The following is a 12,654-nucleotide window of genomic DNA, read 5'->3' as shown; positions in this document are numbered from 1 at the left end:
CTCCGCGGAATCTACTGTTGCTCCGCGGAATGGCAAAGTCGTAAATAAATTAGTGTATTAAAAAAAAACCTCTAGATCCATTCCGCAGAGCAACCTCCGAGGAATGAACTCATTCCGCGGAGGTAGATCCGAGAAATGGATCTTCAATTTTTTTTTTTTTTTTTTTCACATCGATTCTTCGAGGTTTATATTCATTCCCCAACTAATTATTTTCAAGCAAAGATTATCATACTATCATAATCTTTTTTTGAAAATAATTAGTTGTGGAATTAATATAAACCCCGAAGAAACGATTTAAAAAAAAAAAATTCTAAAGATCCATTCCGCGAAGCTAGTATATATATATATATATATATATATATATATATATATATATATATATATATATATATATATATATATATATATATATATATATATATATTGAGAAAAACGTGGGCAAGCTCAACATTCATAAACACAAATATATAAATATACATATATACACCTAGTTAAAGTGATATGGGAAAAATACATAAGTGTGTATCGAGGCTTGCAGTTGATATATATATATATATATATATATATATATATATATATATATATATATATATATATATATATATATATATATATATATATATATATATAAAAGGCAAATTTGAAACCATTTCATGTCATACTTATATATATATATATATATATATATATATATATATATATATAAATAAGACTAGATGAAATATGATGCATGGTACATAAATTATACGAATAATCCTCATGGATTGCAAAGATTGTGACAATTATAGTTAGACAATAGTATAAAAACTTATTCATAATCCTATACACCATCATCCACATTTTGACTAAAGCACCTTATAGCCATGCAAATACAACAAATATATGCATGAATACACATAAGAATCATGGAATGGTACCCACACAAACCTACCTTGGATTTCTTAAATGAAACAAGAGTTATATATATATATATATATATATATATATATATATATATATATATATATATATATATATATATATATAGTTTCCAATATGCGCATGTGCAAGTAGTATACCAACTTGATTATGGACAAGCCTTCTCTTGTTCCCCACTCTACACGATTTTACACTTACACACACATATTCTACACATATATAATATATTTAAGATGATACACATGCTAGTACTCTCATATCTTCAATATCTTTTTGTACAATCTATCTCACCTAGAAACGAATCTAAGTAAATATCTACTTTACTTGTACAAACTAACACAAAGATCATACTTCATATTCTCTCTACTCTATTCTCTCTCTCGATCTCCCTCACCATGCACACACATGTGCAATATCTAGTAAATAAAATGTAGTGCACTTCCATATATCTTCCAAGATATCCAAATAAAATAATTAGTGGTTGCAACATCTTCTTACAAGTCCATTCTCTCTTCTCTCTCTCGATTTTCCTCACCATGCACAAACATGCACAATATCTATCAATATATTCTGATGTACTCTCTCAAATATTCCAAGATACAATGGCACAACCTAATCTTCCAAATCTTATTATATATCTTCCAAAATAACCCCACCTTTCCTTCACTCACCTCCCGTCTCACCAGCTCTCTTTCTCTCTCGGTGGTGTAGCTTCGCCGGAAGAAAACAAGCAGCCCCGGAGGCTGCTGCCTCCGATTTAAGCCACCATCTCACTCCTTTTTACCCTTCTATATACCCTGAATATCGAACACATATACCCCTCTGATCAGTTGATAAACTCAGTGGAAGCAGTCACGAACCACAACTAGTGTTGTGGGTTGGTTCACTGGAGGAAAAAGGGCATCGAGCACCACCGGTTTTCTCCATTTTCTCACTATTTCGATCATCAAACGGTTCCCTTGTCACCTCCTGTTTTGTCCATCAAGTCTCAGGTGATAAGTCCTTTCTTTTTCGTCGTTTTTCAGTTGATAAGTCACAAGTCTCAGGTGATAAGTCCTTTCTTTTTCGTCGGTTCCCTTGTCACCTCCTGTTTTGTCCATCAAGTCTCAGGTGATACATGTGTGTCGATATTGAAAGCAATAAAGATGGAAAAGTATATATACATGTGGTGAAAAACTTGTTATAAACACTATAATATGTATATTTGCTAAGTTAAGAAAACTATTACTTTTCTTGATAATAATAAGTATATAGATGCAAACTATTTAAGTCGTGTATTAAAAGAAATGTCAAAGTTATGATTAACTAGTTAATAGTAGTGTTAGTCATAATTAAGAAGTATTATAAAAATCGATTTTATAAGTATATAGGTTTATGAAATAACATAGTAAATTGCATGTTATTAAAAGAATAAATTAGTATTCGGTAAATATGATAGGGATTCCCGTTAAATAATATAGTGAATATATATATATATATATATATATATATATATATATATATATATATATATATATATATATATATATATATATATATACACACGACATGCATGTTTCAACAAATATTATGGAACATAAATCAAAACACAATGTATATATATATATATATATATATAAACCCGGTGACTATCGTGCATAAAGTTGTTTACTTACAAATGAATGTCGTATTAACCCGTCGATGAAAATTATATGACATTAAGAGCATGAGTTTTGAATGAAGTTGAATACGAAATTATTATGTATAATCACATTTATAATGCAATAATAAAATACGATTAATTTATAAATTCCAAAGGTGGTTGGCATTACCAACTTTCGTATCCTTAAACGACAAATGATTATAATATTTTATTGAAATATTAACAACAAAGTTCAAGGCTAGGATACCTACGTTCGTTGTTAGAACCAACTATATCCGGGCATTCAGATATGAACCATTTTATTGGTTAAGACCCAAAACCTCAAGGTCCATTGGTAAAAGCCTACTTGATTATAACCGTTAATCTGCAGAGAACGACTAACGAAAAATATAAGTGTTATATTAATGACATTATATGGTTCGAACTTCCGCCTGGGAGTTGCTAGCTACAATGTCTGACGAGACGGATTTTTGGCGTTGACGTTAGTACCTTTTTTTAACATTCCCTTGTGTACCCCAAGGGAATGGCTCGAGCATGCCCTATTAAGGCGTCGGTGCAGAGTGTGGTGTCATAAGTTCGGTTATAAATCGTTGTATAAACCTGAAAACCCAAATATAGTATGATTCGGTAAAGAATCAAGGAAAGTAAGAGGAGTTTACCTTACTAATACCCTTTGTGGCCTTCAAAGTAACCGTTAGTATGATTCGGTAAAGAATCAAGGAAAGTAAGAGAAATTTACCTTACTAATACCCCATTTGCCTTCAAAGTAACCGTTAGTATGATTCAGTAAAGAATCAAGGAAAATAAGAGGAGTTTACCTTACTAAGATCCCGTAGAGTTCGAACTATCAGATATACAAACCGTTAGTAAAGATTTAACATATGATGATTCGGATATCCAAAAATCTAGCAAATTTATAAATTCTCTTATGAATCTTGTGATAATTACATAAAGCTCGAAAAGAGAAAAATGATTATTTTGTTGTCTCGAAAAATAACTGAAGATTGTTATTTTATTCATATGCAACTCTTTCTATACAAATCTATGTATTTTTCACCTGTAAATATATAATATTTTATGGAGTCAAAACCCATAGAACTCACCTAACAATTATGTTGACGTATTTTAATATGTATTCTCAGGAAATTAAGGCAGGAACTCTACGCAAGGAATATGGGATCGTCAATTTATGTTTCTGTTATAAATTATGTCTTATGTCCTCTTTTTGCATCTATGAAGATTCATAGTGAATCATGTAATAATGTAAGATATAAGTATGAGTCAGCGGTGTAAATCTTTAAGTGGATGTTGTATTGTTTGATATATGCTATGTGTTTGATGTTTGATCTAAGTCACCCCCCCCCCTGGCATTTCCGTCGTCGGCTGGGGGTGTGATAGTTTAGAACATAAATCCTCGTACCCCACGGATCTTCCCTTATCTCTCTCATCTCTCTTAAAAAAAACACCACCCTGTCCTCCTATCATGTACCTCCGCCACACATCATCGTAAATTACGACATCTCCACAACTCATGAATAAGCTGACATTCTCCTTCATTCTTTATGATTTAAAAAGAGAAAATAAGAAATAATTAAAATTTGAAAGAAAAATAAGAAAAATGGGTAAATGTGACATTTTTACATAGTAAACCGCAAAAAAGAGATGGTGCAAGATTTCAGAACCTCAATGACCAGCCATGTTAAAAAAAATATCCGTAAGGACTTTCGGTGGTATTTTTTTCACTAACCACAGGGACCATTTATGTAACTTTTGTCTTTCATGTATTTGTTCATTATAGAAGTGAAAGTTGGATGTTATATAAGTAAATTAGCTACAATGACATTTAAATGGACAAGAAAAAAAAAACTTTCTCAAAACAAGCCGAAGAAACCTACAAGGGCCTTAATAGGCTGGTTTTTAGAAGGGGTTTGGGCCACCCGTTCACCAGGTTTGGGTTGACCACGCTTTGACCGGTCGCCTATTGCCCATTTTCAATCACCATAGTCCATAGACACTCAATTATAACTATTTACCCCTTTATATGATACATCTAGCAACATTTTTTTTCCACCATCAATGAAACCTCAGTTTAACAAGAACAGAATACAAACTTACCGAGACATAAAGATCATTTTCATATTCGTCTTTTTCTCAACCAAAATAATAGAACGAGGTAATACATAACTTTTTTTATAAATAAAATACTACCGACTTATTTTTTCCGTTTTATTTGAACTATTTAGCAGTCATGCATCCAAGCTTGCAAGTACATATGGATTCTAGGATCATACTTATTCTTCATATTAAAATGTTGATTTTTCCATTTGAAAAAAGTATTGACCCGAAGGCCCGCCATCAGGGATCAAAGCTAGTCTCACAGGCCCTCTAGCACCTTCTTCAACCGTGAAAATTCCTTTAGAACTAGTGAAGTCTGTATCAAGGTTACCAGGAGTAACTGCATTTGCAGATAGAAATGGATATTTCTTAGCTAATATCCTGGTGTAGGCATTAAGAGCAGCTTTGGAGATGACATAGCTGGAAGCAATATTAGACCACCCTTTCTTTTCCAACAATTCCTCATCTTTAGCCTCCTTTAAATACTCACTCACAACCCCATCTACCACCTCCTCTGTGAGTCCATCAACATCACTCAGAATCTTTTTTGCACCTTCATCTTGAACATACTGTAAGAAAAAAAAAAAGCATAACAAAACTACCAAAAAGGGTATAACAATCAACATATCTTTTGCTTATACTTTATGCTATGCATAGAGAATCAAATATGAAATATTCCTCTACCTTTTGTTCATATTTATCTTCCTACTCACTAGATCAAGACAAGTGTCAAAATCAAGAAAAGGGATTAGAAAAAAAAAAAGATTAATGAAATCCACATGTCAATATTTTGTATGAATTGGAAGAAGATAAATGAACAAAAGGTAGGAGAATATTTAGTTTTTCTTATGCATAAAATGTAGTGTTATAACAAGCAACTTGAGAAGAAAGGGGTAAGTATTAGCTTACTTGTAGTTGCGCTAGTTTGGATGAGATGTTGACTATTTTTGGAAAGGTAGATTTAAGAAGAAGTGGTAGCAAGGCTTGAGTGACATTTTTAGCTCCATAATAATTGGTTTCCACGCACTTTCGCGCTCCTTCATATGTTTGTGGCACAACTTCCTTGAAGTACTTCTCACCCTTTTCAAAAGCCTTTTGATAAGCCTTTTCACCAATTTTCTATATCACAGTTAAAGATAGGCACAATCATTTACATAGTTTTAAAGTGATTGTCAAGTAAATGATCATGAAACCAATATAATTAATAAAGTCTTTCATTGCCTATCTTGGTAATACCAACATGCAATTCCATATTACATGACAAAAAATGTGGAAATTAAGAAGTCTTTCGACTTTGATCTTTTCAAATGATCAATAAAATGCTAACAAAAGCATGGTTTAAATTTTAATAAACCAAACACGGCTTACCTTACTTAGAAGGTTAAGATTCCAAAAGAACTCCCCGTCAACGTTATTAGTAATCACTCCAGCATTGTTCACCTGTTCCATTAATCTACAATTTTTAAAACATACTTCTATGTCGGATATAATACATACAAATCAAGCGACACCAAATGTTAATACATATAAGTTTGAACAAAACTCGAATCTACTTCCTAAAAGTAGTTAATAGTAAAGCAAAAAGTGGAGTTTCAGAATTGTTACCAAAATATCGAGTTTTCCAAACCGAGTGTCAATAAAATTCGCCAAAGAAGCAATACTCTCTGGATTTGTGACATCTAGCTGATGAAAGACAACATCCAATAAACCACAGGAGTGCAATTCGGCGACAGCATGGGTTCCCCTCTTCTCGTCTCTTGCAGTTAACACCACCACGACATCTTTAGCCAATTGCTTGCATATTTCTAAACCAAGGCCTTTGTTTCCACCGGTAACAACAGCAATCCTGAACCGTTGAAGAAGACTACTATTATAGAAAAAAACTGACTAAAAAAGTTTTAACCAAATTTATAATAAAAGTTTAGGCATGTGCCAAAAGTGTATAATTATAAAGGATCAAAAAACAAAAATATAAGTCCCTTTCTACACAACTATTTGGATTTTTATTGGTAATTTCGAACAATTTAAATAATTGGTGTTCACATACAATGTTAACCGTAATAAAAATATAAAAATAAGAAAAAAAAAACTTATATAGCTATCAATTAGATAGAATCACTTTTGGAAAATTCTAATGTGTCAATAAGATAATTTCAAAGGATAGAATCCATAAAGATATTTTTTGATGTGGCAATCAAAAGATTTCAAGCATATGCAAATAGATTTCAAAGATATAACAATACAATTTCCCTTTATATATTCGAAGCATGAGAGAGATATGGGTACCTTTTTTGTCCCATTGTCTTGAATTCAACCTTTTGTTTGGTTCTGAATAGTTGTGAGGGTATTAAAACTTTGAGTGTATTTAAAGGATAAGTAAATTACAGTTCCGGTCCTGTACTCATTTTTTGGATTTTGTACAAAAAAAAAATATATTTTTTTTATACTTTTGGCCATATTTCATTGTCTTTAAACATTTTTTGTCCAAGACTCACACATCATTTAGAAATAACTGTTAAAGCCATATAGATTAGAACTAGTATATAAGTCATCACTCTCTGCATTGCGCAAGGAAAGTCCTTTACAGTTAATAAAAACTAAAACTAAAAAAATATATATTTAAGATACAAAAAACGTAACTTTAAAATATAATAAGGGTCTAAATCGCATCTTAAAAAATATCAATAATTTAACTTTAAAATTATGAATGCTAAAACTATTAGACCAAAACTTTTTTAAAGTAAAAGTGTAAATGTAAAAATCTGCAAAATCTCTATTTCCATAAAGATTTATTTTGCATATTGTTTTATATACCAAAAAATCGTAATGTCTGAATATAAGCCGTTTTAGTCTAAAAAAATAAAACAAAATAAACACTAACTTCCTTGTCAAACTATATATATATATATATATATATATATATATATATATATATATATATATATATATATATATATATATATATACTAGGTGTAAGACCCGTGTATTACACGGGTTTGTTAAAAAAAATAATATAAAATTTTGAACATTAAGCAATTATTAAAGTAATACAATACATATAAGTAAAGACTTTATTGCATAAGTATGTAACTGAATCCAAATTAAAAAAAAAATTTAATTGAAAGACAACTTTGGAAATATGCATGATTGACGTGATCTAAATATATATCCATATAACATACACAGGAAATATTTAAATAAATTGAATACATGTGAATTTGCTTTATATATGGACTTAAATTTAGGAAGCGAATTTGGAAGGAAACGTGTAAACAATAAACGTCATTACATATTCGTTTTATTTTAGTAGTATATATTATATAGATGGCATTTTAATAAATTGACTAGTGGAATATTAGATAAATCAAAAATTCAAGAAAATGTCATGTGTCCAATTGCATAAGAAATTGACAAGTGGCAAAAAGTTCTTTATTTATTAGGGATGATATATATATATATATATATATATATATATATATATATATATATATTCCTATAGTTTTTTTTTTCTTTAACCTGTATAATTTTTTGAACACTAGCATTACGGGTTTGATTCTTTTTGTATTTATTAACATTAAATGCTTTGTAACCTAGTACTCTACATACTTATTTTCTGTGTATTTATTAACTTTAAAGGCTTTGTATCATTGTTAACATGACAATCTGTTGTAAAATACGACGGATCCAAATTGACTTAAATAATATTAGCTCAATGCGGAATGGGATCAAAAATTATCAAAGCGTAATAATCACAACGAAATACGAATAAAATAAATAGAATAGAGACACAGGAATTTACGTGGAAACCCAAATCGGGAAAAAACCACGGGCGGAGGAAGCCGAGAAACAATTCACTATAATTTGAAGTGTTTGCAGGGATTATGAAAGAGATTACAAATAGAGTGGGAGAGCTAAAATACACGGTGGTGTATCAGTATATATATGTAATACTTTTCTATATATACTTGGATAATTTTTGGTTGTTATGAAACTTCTCTGGCTCAGGCTATTTATAGCCAAAGAGAATACCAATTGCAAAATAAAATGCCGTCCAAATTGTAGGCGTCCAATTGTAGGCGCCTATTAATTATATCTGCTTCTTCAAATTATTCAATTTCACATATACTATTCATAGTCAAATTTTGAATGCGCCTAACAAAAGAGTTCACCGTCCATTCTTTCATTCACATATATATTACTATTCATAGTCAAACTATGAATAGTAAATGATAAGTTACTGAAATAACCCCTGAACTATTTGCCACTTGCTAATTTTGGAGGCAACTTTTCCACAATCTCCACCTTGACATCAAAATTAAGCAAGTCATGCTTTACGATTAGTCAAAACCTATAGCTCATCAAACTCTAAAACTTCCATAAGAACCTGCAAATTTTATATAGAGAAAAAATTGTTTCCGAAAAATAAATAATACTTCCTCCACCACGAGCCTTCAGGCTCAACTGCGATCAGAAATACCCACCATGTCCAAACATAATTTGAACTTGGCTATAGGAAGACTTTTAGTGAACATATCAGCGGGATTATAATCTGTATGAATCTTGTCCACAACACAATCACCTTTTTCAATGATATCCCGCACAAAATGATAACGAATATCAATATGTTTTGTTCGGTCATGAAACATTTGATCTTTACTCGAGAAGATAGCACTCTATTTGTCACAGAAAACTGTGGTCACCTTTATTCTATCATCGAGTTCTCCAAATAACCCCTTCAACCAGATATCTTCCTTAACTGCTTCTGTAATCGCCATGTACTCTGCCTCGGTAGAAGACAGGGCAACTGTAGACTGTAACTGGGCTTTCCAACTAACAGCACAACCATTTAGAGTAAACACATACCCTGTAACTGATCTTCGTTTATCCAAATCTTTGCCATAATCTGAATCAACATATCCGAACACCCCAGTGTTAGATTTACCAAAACGTAAACACATAGAAGACGTACCGCGTAAATAACGAAAAATCCACTGTACTGCTTTCCAGTGTTCTTTCCCTGGGTTCGCCATGTATCTACTAACCATGCTAACAGCATAAGCCAAATCAGGGCGCGTGCAGATCATAGCATACATCAAAGATCCAACAGCACTAGAGTATGGAACACGTGCCATGTAAGCCATATCAGTCTCATTAGTAGGACTCAAAGCGGATGATAGCTTGAAATGAGCTGCAAAAGGTGTGTTGACAGACTTTGCTTCGTGCATACTGAAGCGTCTTAGGACTTTCTCAATATAACTTTTCTGAGAAAGATGCAAGATCCTAGACTTCCTGTCACGAATAATTTCCATACCTAAAATCTTTTTGGCAGCTCCTAAGTCCTTCATTTCAAATTCAGCTTTCAACTGGTCTTTTAACTTCTGAATCTCCTTCATATCTTTTGTTGCAATCAACATGTCATCCACGTACAAGAGTAAGTAGATCTTTGAACCATTGTCACCTTTCTTGAAATAAACGCAGCTATCATAGGTGCACCTGCTGAATTTGTGACTGGTCATGAGAGAATCGAACCTCTTGTACCATTGTCTAGGAGACTGCTTGAGGCCATAAAGAGATTTGTTCAATTTGCATACGTAGTTCTCCTTTCCAGGAACTGCAAAACCTTCAGGTTGTTGCATAAAAATCTCTTCCTCAAGCTCACCATTTAGGAAAGCTGTAGTAACATCAAGTTGTTCTAACTCAAAATCATTAGAAGCAACCAACCCCAACAATACACGAATAGAAGTATGTTTGACAACTGGGGAATAAATGTCAGTGTAATCAATACCAGGAATCTGACTGTAGCCTTTAGCTACTAACCGAGCTTTGTATCTTGGTTTATCATTTGGGTTGACAGGTTCCTTGAGCTTGTAGACCCACTTGCATTTAACTGGTCTCTTCCCTTTCGGAATAGGAACTAAATTCCAAGTACTGTTTCGCTGCAAAGATTCCATCTCATTTTGCATATCGAGCATCCAATCATTTGAGTCTTCAGATTTGATAGCCTCGTCATAATTTGCAGGCTCCGTTGCAGACTCAATATTATCAGCAACAATAAAAGCATAGGCAACCAAATCAGATTCAGCATACCTCTTCGGAGGAATAATCTGTCTTCTCGGTCTATCTTTTGCAATGCTTGGAGTAGTAGCTTGTGGTTGTGAAGGTGTTGAATCTTCACCAACAACATGCTCATCCGACGAAGAAGAATCTTGATGCTGATTTGTACTCTGATTAGTGGTAGGTGAAGTAGGAAGCTCCACCTCCATTTGAGCATTCTCTTTATTTGCTTCGGATGATACATCTGATGCATCTGTTCTTTTAGAAGAGTCAGCAACTGGTTGAATTATAGCAGACTCATCAAAAGTAACATCTCTTGAGATGATAATTTTCTTCAAATCAAAGCTCCATAACTTGTAACCCTTTACACCTTGATTGTACCCAAGAAAAACGCATTTGATTGCTCTTGGTTCTAGCTTCCCATTGTCAACTCGTGCATACGCTGGACATCCGAATGGTTTTAAATCTGAATAATTTGCAGGTTTACCGAACCATAATTCAAACGGAGTTTTCTTCTCGATTGCTCGTGACGGTGATCGGTTGATAACATAGCAAGCAGTCGAAGCAGCCTCCGCCCAAAAAGACTTTGGCAATTTGGAATTAGAAAGCATACACCGGACCTTCTCCATAATGGTGCGATTCATTCTTTCAGCTACACCATTTTGTTGAGGTGAATGGACTACTGTGCGATGTCGAGTAATGCCTTCCTTTTGACAATAGACATTAAACTCTTCTGAGCAAAACTCAAGTCCATTATCCGTACGAAGATACTTTACCACCAGACCTGATTGCTTTTCAACCTGAACTTTCCAATTTCTGAAGGTAGAGAAAACGTCTCCTTTATTTTTTAAGAAGAAAGACCACACCTTCCTGGAGAAATCATCAATAATAGTGAGCATATAAATAGCTCCACCTTTTGAAGCAACTCGAGCCGGTCCCCACAAATCCGAGTGAACATAATCAAGTGGTCCTTTCGTTGTATGGATACCACTTGCAAACCTTACTCATTTTGCCTTGCCATATACACAGTCTTCACAGAAATCCAAATCAACAATCTTTTGTTGACTAAGTAAACCTCTTCGACTCAATTCTGACATGCCTTGAAAACTCATATGGCCGAGTCGAAGGTGCCAAAGACGGGACTGATCTGGATCAGAAAGAGACTTTGAAACAACAGCAGCATCACTCGAAATTGTTTGCTCGTCAAGAAAGTAAAGATCTGAGGTTTTTCGTTTGGCTCTCAGTTTGTCGGAACCGTCTTTGAATACCCTCAGAACTCCACCTTTACCAGCAAACTCGTATCCCTTTTTGTCAAAGGAACTGAGAGATGACAAGTTTCTTCTGAGGTCAGGAACATATCTAACATCCCCCATGGTTCGAATAACTCCGTCAAACATACGGATCCTGACTGAACCATGTCCAAGAACTGGACATGTAGTATTGTTACCCATCAACACATAGCCCTGGTTAACCTTTTCAAATGTGTAAAACCAACTTTTGTTGTGACACATATGAAAAGTACAACCAGAGTCGAGTATCCAATCACCAGTGGAATCCAGTTTATCTGAATAAACTGTCAAAAGTTCTCCAATACCTTCAACCTCAGCTACATCGGCTTCACCCGAAGTGCTAGCTTGTTTGCCATTTGCTGCCGTCTTCTCTTTTTCTTTATTCTTCAACTTGAAGCATTCTTCAAGCATATGTCCCTTCTTGTGACAATAGTTGCAAAACTTTCGTTTGCCTTTTGACTTGGATCTGGTTCTGTTGGAAGATTGAGAAGTTCTACTTCTCTCTATTGTTCTTCCTCTGGCATTCAAACCTTCGGCTTTAGCATCACTTGAACCACCACCAGTAATATGCTTCATCTTCTCTTTGGAATCCAAAGCTGTATAGACTTCATCTAAAACTAGAGTGTCACGGCTATA

General features: G+C 33.3%; 1 protein-coding gene across 1 annotated transcript; it reads right to left on the bottom strand.

Moving 5' to 3' along the window:
• Positions 1-4,678: 4,678 nt before the first annotated feature.
• On the bottom strand, positions 4,679-7,065 carry LOC145125088 (short-chain dehydrogenase/reductase 1-like). The gene is made up of 5 exons (XM_079060577.1): positions 6,962-7,065; positions 6,281-6,521; positions 6,044-6,115; positions 5,585-5,794; positions 4,679-5,244 (listed from the first exon to the last, which is right to left on the bottom strand). The coding sequence occupies exons 1-5, from the start codon at positions 6,973-6,975 to the stop codon at positions 4,864-4,866; spliced, it is 918 nt and encodes a 305-aa protein (XP_078916703.1). The 5' UTR covers positions 6,976-7,065; the 3' UTR covers positions 4,679-4,863.
• Positions 7,066-12,654: the final 5,589 nt, after the last annotated feature.

The sequence above is a fragment of the Lactuca virosa genome, chromosome 7 (assembly GCF_052849685.1).
Source record: "Lactuca virosa cultivar CGN04683 chromosome 7, Lactuca_virosa_CGN04683_v6, whole genome shotgun sequence".
Classification (NCBI taxonomy): domain Eukaryota; kingdom Viridiplantae; phylum Streptophyta; class Magnoliopsida; order Asterales; family Asteraceae; genus Lactuca; species Lactuca virosa.
Note: the sequence above shows the minus strand (reverse complement) of the source record. Positions and strands in the feature narration are given on the sequence as shown.

Excerpts from the sequence above, each read along its gene's own strand:
- LOC145125088 (XM_079060577.1), bottom strand. Across the intron at positions 6,116-6,280 it reads TTGGAAAACTCGATATTTTG|GTGAACAATGCTGGAGTGAT; the intron begins GTAACAATTCTG and ends TTAATGGAACAG. Across the intron at positions 5,795-6,043 it reads ATCTTAACCTTCTAAGTAAG|AAAATTGGTGAAAAGGCTTA; the intron begins GTAAGCCGTGTT and ends ACTGTGATATAG.